At 37.6% G+C, this 7,195-nt stretch overlaps 1 protein-coding gene across 1 annotated transcript; it reads left to right on the top strand.

Annotated features, from left to right (window-relative positions):
* Positions 1-3,521: 3,521 nt before the first annotated feature.
* psmg3 (proteasome (prosome, macropain) assembly chaperone 3) lies at positions 3,522-5,751 on the top strand. Its single transcript, XM_046835023.1, has 3 exons — positions 3,522-3,663; positions 5,167-5,384; positions 5,470-5,751. The coding sequence occupies exons 2-3, from the start codon at positions 5,175-5,177 to the stop codon at positions 5,620-5,622; spliced, it is 363 nt and encodes a 120-aa protein (XP_046690979.1). The 5' UTR covers positions 3,522-3,663; positions 5,167-5,174; the 3' UTR covers positions 5,623-5,751.
* Positions 5,752-7,195: the final 1,444 nt, after the last annotated feature.

Here is a 7,195-nt window from a genome sequence, read left to right as displayed (position 1 = left end):
ACAGTAAAATCTTTTACTCCGCAATCTGCAGTAAACATAACTACTCATCCCGGCTAAGAGGTACTAGCCTGCTCCCTTGAGTAGAGTTTATTGTTGTACTTTATTTAGCACACTTGATTTAATTCATCAGCTAATTTCCAAGGCCCTCGTGGCCATGCTATAGTGAAGGGAAAACACAAATCTCTATAGCATTGCTCTAGTAGTTTCAACACTCCTGCTCTACAGCAAGCTTTCCCAGTACAAGGAACATCCCTACAATATGGCCGATGAGTAGGTTTGAATTCTATCTATGGAATAACAAACAGGCCTGTCCAAATGAAACTTAAGCATGTAACTACGTAATATGTTTGTACAAGGACACCTCATTTACATGCATAGACCTATGGAGCAGGACCTATGTATCAACAGCAAATAATGTCCCAGAACTCCTCGTATTTAATGATAAAACAAACAAATAAATCTGAACCAAATAAATTAAAACTTCGATTTAATTTTCTCTTTAGAAATGCTACTCTGAGAAATCCTTCTAAGGCTAAGATGAATAAGACTTGCAATATTGCAAAAAATAATGCATTAAAATATTTTGACAAAAATTACATATTAAACATGTGTATACCAGACCAATCTTATTTATTTACATTTTTTAATACATTTTCCTTTATAAGTGTTGATTCACAGAATTAATTGATTACAATATTATAAGATTTGTATTTTCTACATTTAATCACTATTTGCTGTTATAATAACCTCCACTCTTTTGGGAAGATTTTGAAATGTTCTTGTGGAGATTTGTGCTAATTCATTCACAATTGTGTTAGAAAAGTCTAATCAGTCAAAAGTCAGGTACTGATGTAGGATGCAGTTTGTGTTTCTATTCATCCCAAAAGTATTCAGTATGGTTCAGGTCAGAGCTCTAAACTGTAGTAGGCCATGCAAGATCTGCTACTTGAATCAATTGAAATCATATATTAATGAAGTTGGCTTTGTGCACAAAAAATTCAATTCTACCACATTCAAAGACATCCTATAAAATTGTATGTCCAACTTTGTGCTAGAAGGGGAAGATTTCTCTAGTGGAAGCATTATCTGAATGTACATTGTATATTACCCATGGATAATCTGGATACTGCTGTATATGCAGTTTACTGCTGTATATGAGTACCTGTTCTGTGCAATGACAATAAACACGTATCTATCTATCTACAGTATCTATCTATATCTGACTCTGCAAAAAAAAGTGTCTAATTCCTCAGGGTTCTGATGCAATCAGGAACTAAAAATGTCAACACATTCCGTCTACGTGGGTGGCACAGTGGCTCAGCAGGTAGCATTTCCACTGCACAGCTTTTGAGTTTAAATGACTTTCACTGCTGGTTTTGCATGCAGACACAATGCTTGGTTGGGTTTCCTTTAGGTTTTTGTCCGACCTCCTGGTAGGCGGATCAGTGACTCTAGGTGTAAATGAGTGTGTGGGGAGAATATTCACAAACTTATTTACATCACTAACTCTAGGTAACTCTAGGAAACTATGATGGACTGGTATCCTATTCATTGTGGATTCCTGCCATCAAGAAACTTCCCTGTGATACAACCCTTCTATACTGTCTGTCGGTTATGTTTGCATGTGCAGCCACACAAGTCTCGCAGGAAGCTTTATGGACTAGTTTAAAGGAGTAAAAGATACGCTCAAGATTACCTTACAGCCACTGATTTATCTTTAGCAGACAAGGCTTATGTTTAGCCAAATATTTTGGTTTCAAGTAAATCTTCAAAAACAAAACAGCCTTAGGGAAACACGGTGCAGTGGATTATAAAGTATCCAGAAACGCATTAGCAAAACAAGTAAACATTAGTGAGGGTTTTTTTTTGCCACTGTAAAAAATAAAAAGCCCTGAAAACTGCCATCAAGCTTGCTTGGTTTTTGCTTGACAGGTAGATATGTTGATGATGTATTTGTAATCTTAAATTAATGTTATCCCAAACATTATTTAATAGACGTTGCAACATACACATAATAAATTTTGAAACAAATACCTAACACTTGGATCCAGCGTTTAGCTGGAATGTTTGCTCGCATGTAAGTCATACTGTAAAAAGTCTAATTCAACCTCGCTTTTCCACGCCTAGCTAATTTGCCATATGAAATAAAAGTTAGCACTGTTTCTTGATCTAGGAGTGTTAATGCTTGTATAGAACAAAAGCCTGAAAACTAACACTAAAATCTAAAGGGGTATGTAAGAATAGATCAGGTTAGTTTGGTACTACACATAATCTAAGACAAATAATAAATGCATTTTTCAGAATCATGTTTTGTCAACCAGACAAAAATGATGGCTGTTTACTCCATTATTCATCATTGACATGATTGTATTCCTTGGCCTGCATATCTCTGGTGACCTGACATGGTCAAAGAACACCACCTCCTTAGTAAACAACATGCCTGTATTTTCTACATGAAGCTGAATGTCCTCCTCCATACTCAATGGTTTCTATAGATGTGTCATTGAGAGTGTACTCACCAGCTGTATCACCATCTGGTATGGAAACTGCTCAGCGTCTGACAGGAAAGCCCTGCAGAGGGTGAAGAAGATGGCACAGAGCATCACTGGTGCCAACCTTCCTGGCAATGAGCACTTTTGCACCACCAGGAGTGTAAGGAAGGCAACCTCCATCAGGAAGGGCCAGTCTCAGTCATTCTCCATTGGGGTGAGTCTCTTCTACATACAGAAAGAGGGTAAGAACTTTTCAGGACAGAACTTATGGACAGAAGGACAGAATGCAAGAGATTTAGGGAGAGAGAATGACATGCTGTTGAGGGAAGAACTGTTTATGAAGGCTATAAATGATAACATAAATCAAGTTGTCTCTCAGATGTTGATGTCTCAGAAAAGATTTTATCTTTTAACCCTCAAAATGTGTGGTGTATCATCCATTCATCCGTCCACTTTCCATCCACAGGTTCATAAGGGAGTTTGGAGTCTATTCCAGGAGACTGGAAGGCAGGAGACACCCTTTACAAGACCAACACCAAAACACAGACACACACAGACACAGACACAGACACACACACACACACACACACACACACACACACACACACACACACACACACCTATTTGCACAGTATGGACAATTTTGGAAATGCCAATCAGCCCACAACACAGGTCTTGGCCTGCAGGAGGAAATACTATTGTACACATATGAGGCGTGTGTCATTCATTAATAATTTAAACACTGTAGTTGTGAAAATTGCTGATCATACAATAATCCACTGTGGGTTTCTATAATTCTTGATTTATTTTAGTCAAATATAATTTAATTTAAATAAATATTTGAAAAAAAAAATTTAATTATAAATGTATTTTTATGCTTTAGGGTCTGGGATCCTAAACAATCAAATCAAATCTTTGGAGATTTTAAAGATGATTTTTAAAGATGATTACTGCTGATATTTTTTATATAAAACCTTCCTCAGACTGAAGGTACTCTATTCCTCCAGCTTGAAACCAAGTAGCGCGCATGCGCAAACATTTTGATGGGCGTGTTTGCAGTAGTGCACGTGATCTCTGTTGCGGCGCTACAAAAGACATTTACCGGAAGTTGTATGGACCAATGAGAGCTCATTTATTCGGTCACGTGTGCGAAGGAAAACACAAGAGGACGGTAAGACAAAATGATGGATTGATGAGTGTGTGCAATAGGTCTGTTTTGCATGTATATGTGGTCATTTGGTTGATCGCGGACATCCTCGGGTTTTCCTGTGTCTGCACACGATGCCGGCGCTCCTCCACCGTGAGGACACGCGGTCTGTTCCGGTTAGCAGATCGCTTGTGTGCTGATGTAATAAGGAAGTGGGAAGCAGAATCCAGTCCTTACTGCTCACTATAAAGTTTATATCAATTGTGGTTTATGTTGAGGTTTATCAAACTATAAGATAATCAATCTACGACCACAATAAATATCATTATTATCATCATCATCATCAACATTATCAACTTGAAATATTGAAGCATCTGAGAAGTTAAACTACAAATTAAATTCTATCATTAATTCTGTAACATTAACTAATTATAGTTTAAACTAAATTAGATATAGAAAGATCATCAAGCCCTGAAGGATCATCTTCACATTCTTCTCAAGCTCTGTTCACACAATACAGACAATGTGGGTGTGTCCAGTGGTGTGACGTAGTTGAGAAAACTTTTACGTAAATGAGGAGCGACTACCTGTGGGGGCGAAGACATTCAAGCACAAGGGATCAAGTCTCCTGATTAGTTATCCTACTGGCAACTGCATAAGTGCGGTGATAAGATCGAAACGCAGCTTCATATACGTATACCCTAGAGGAGTGCGTTCGTATTCTCTTCATCATTGTGTCAAGTGGTCTATAGAACTATCTAGACATGTTTACATTTACACATGGATCTGGAGTAATTTCCTATTTCACATGATTTTATTTCCAGTCGGAACGAGCGACTCGGACCAAATGACCGGAAACTCTCCAAAACTTTACATTGATCTGATCAATTTGGTCCCAGAGAAACATCCTTGATTTTATATATATATTCTTTGTGTTGACAAAGGGGCTGTATGACTGCTACCACTTGCCATTTTCAGCTCATGAATTTGAAGATTTTTCACAAAAAAAATTGTATTCAATATAAATAAGAATCATGTACCCTAATAGATGTTACCTGAATGTAATATGAATCAATTTCAGCTAAAGTCATCTCATCAAAATAAATCTTAGATAAAGGTGAAAGACATTATCCCAGACCAGGTTAAATGCTGACAGACACTTCATTGTTTTTTTTTATCCTCTCTGGATCGATTAGCAAACAGAAAGCAAAGTTGACCATGAAAGCACAATGTTTAAAGAGAGGTTGGACAGAGATGTACATGTTTTTATGCTCTAGTCAAAAGGGAAAGTCACTGCTATGAGATCAAACAAAACCACTTCAAGTTCAATTTTTATAGCCTTCTTTGCTCATATTTACAATGTTAGTGGACGAGACTGTACATTCTCATGTGTGGTTTTAAAAAGGTTTGCTGTGGTTTTCTGTTTGTTAGGTTAGAAGTTTAACATTTAAAATATTCATATTGTGAAAAATGCAGCATCTGCCATTCTGTAAATTATGTAAAACTGTGTTTTCATCTGGGATTCAGGAATCATCATGGCGCCTCTCGTGAAAACACGGCAGACCCAGAAAACGGTCGACGGGATCTCGACTCAAGTCGTTTGCACGGACTTCAGTAACTACATCTTCATTGTGCTTACACAGTATGGGAAGATTGGGACGCTGGTATCCGTATCGCCTGACTCGAGATCCAGCGAAATCAGCACAGCCACGCTTACTACGAAAGTGCTGCTCGGGAAAGATGAGGTCTGCGTCTTATCTGTTAGCATACAGCTCAATAGCAGCTACATGATTTGTGATTCAGATTTCCATTTTGTTCTTTTTTTCACAGGCTCTTACGCACGTCTATGCAAAAAACGTTGCATCATTTGTATGCCAGGAGGCAGGAAATCGGCCCGTCCTTTTGGGGCTTGCACTTAAAGAATGCAGAGCTGAAAATCTGAAAACCCTCAAAGAAATGATTAAGAGCTGCCAAGTATGGTGACTGTGAGAATTTGGGCCTTATTTTTGACACAAAATGCTGACTGTGGTGAAAATTACATTTTTAATGTAATGGTTTCTGACAAGTCGTATGCTTTTATTATTGCTTGAATAAATTGTTGTTTTTTCATTAGTTACTAATGCATTGCCTGGATTAATACAAGTTCAATGTAATAAAGACACTGTACTGTAGGTTAGTGACAAAAAAAAGCAACAACAGCAAAAGTCACTATAAAAAATAAAAGAAAGAGCAGTGTTACGATGGAAACAGATCTCAACCTAATAGATTTATCAACTGGTACATTAAACACATTGTTTAACTTTTTAATTTGTAGGAGAAATCAGCGTTGCTCCTGTTGTCCTTTTTTGTTCTTTTTCCTGCTTTACACACCCGCTCTTAATTTGATCAGTAGCAGCGAAAACACTAAAGCATGTAGGTTGGCTGGACTTTTGAGCTGAATCATCATAGGCTGAGATCCTGAGGTTCCCAAAACTGGTCCTGGAGTATCCCCGGTTTTACAGGTTTTAATGAACCGGTTTCCTGCTTAAACACACCAACTTTAACTTAGAAGGGATTGTTAAGTAACTATTTAGTTGCATCATGTGGATATGTGGCTTGGACAAAAGGAGCACACTGAAATGTGAAGGACAGGACAGGGGTACTCTGGGAACATGGTAAAGAACTGCTTAGATAAATCATCCTAAGGGAAAAAAAAAAACACTTTTCTGTTTTTGTTTTTGTTTTTTCTATGAATTCACTAATATTACAGACTCAGATGCAGATATTAATTATTGCCCAAATCTCTCCATACAATACTAGGCCTGTGTGCCTGGTGAATATTGCATTCCAGATTTATACCCCATTTCTTTAATGGAAAGCTAGAAGAGGGCTTTTCTTCTAGATCTTAGAGAGTGGCTGTGCGGATTTGTGCTCATTCAGCTACCGGAGCATTTGTAAGATCAGACACTGATGTTGATTGAAGAGGCCTGGGGTGCAGCTAGTGTTCTGTAGGACACTTCCCCTCCAAACTTGACACGTCTTAATGGAGCTTGCTTTGCTCACAGGGGCATTGTAATGCTGGAACAGGTTTGTGTTGTGGTTTATGGGACCAGATGGGCTGGTTTGAGCATTTCAGAAACTGATGATATTTTGGAACTTTAACAAAGAACAGTATAAATAGTTTACTTAGATGGTGTGAAAAACAACAACAACAAAAAGGTTAGAGGCTGATTCTCATTGTTGATGACAGAAATCAACAAAAAATGGCTGGACTAGTTTAAGCTAAAAGAAAGTCAACAGTAACTCAATGCAATGGTGGTAAACAAAAAAGCATTTCAGGACGCACAAACGTGTACACTATCAGAAGATTGGGCTCACCAAAACTGGACATCGGAAATTTCGGCCATAATTTGCTCTTCTTTTAAAGGCCAGCATGATATTGCACAAAAAAAATGGTATATAGAATGCAGAATAATACATATAGAATGTATATCAATTTTTTAATAGTAATAGGTAACAATATTAAATATGTTTTTAATATGATACAGTGGGACGCTGCTAGTATGTGCACATCTCC

The sequence above is a fragment of the Silurus meridionalis genome, chromosome 22 (assembly GCF_014805685.1).
Source record: "Silurus meridionalis isolate SWU-2019-XX chromosome 22, ASM1480568v1, whole genome shotgun sequence".
In the NCBI taxonomy this organism is placed as follows: domain Eukaryota; kingdom Metazoa; phylum Chordata; class Actinopteri; order Siluriformes; family Siluridae; genus Silurus; species Silurus meridionalis.
Note: the sequence above shows the minus strand (reverse complement) of the source record. Positions and strands in the feature narration are given on the sequence as shown.

Bases quoted from the DNA above. Each gene is read 5' to 3' on its own strand.
- psmg3 (XM_046835023.1), top strand. From the start codon at position 5,175: ATGGCGCCTCTCGTGAAAACACGGCAGACCCAGAAAACGGTCGACGGG. The intron at 5,385-5,469 runs GTCTGCGTCTTA...TTTTTTTCACAG, and splicing joins TGCTGCTCGGGAAAGATGAG to GCTCTTACGCACGTCTATGC.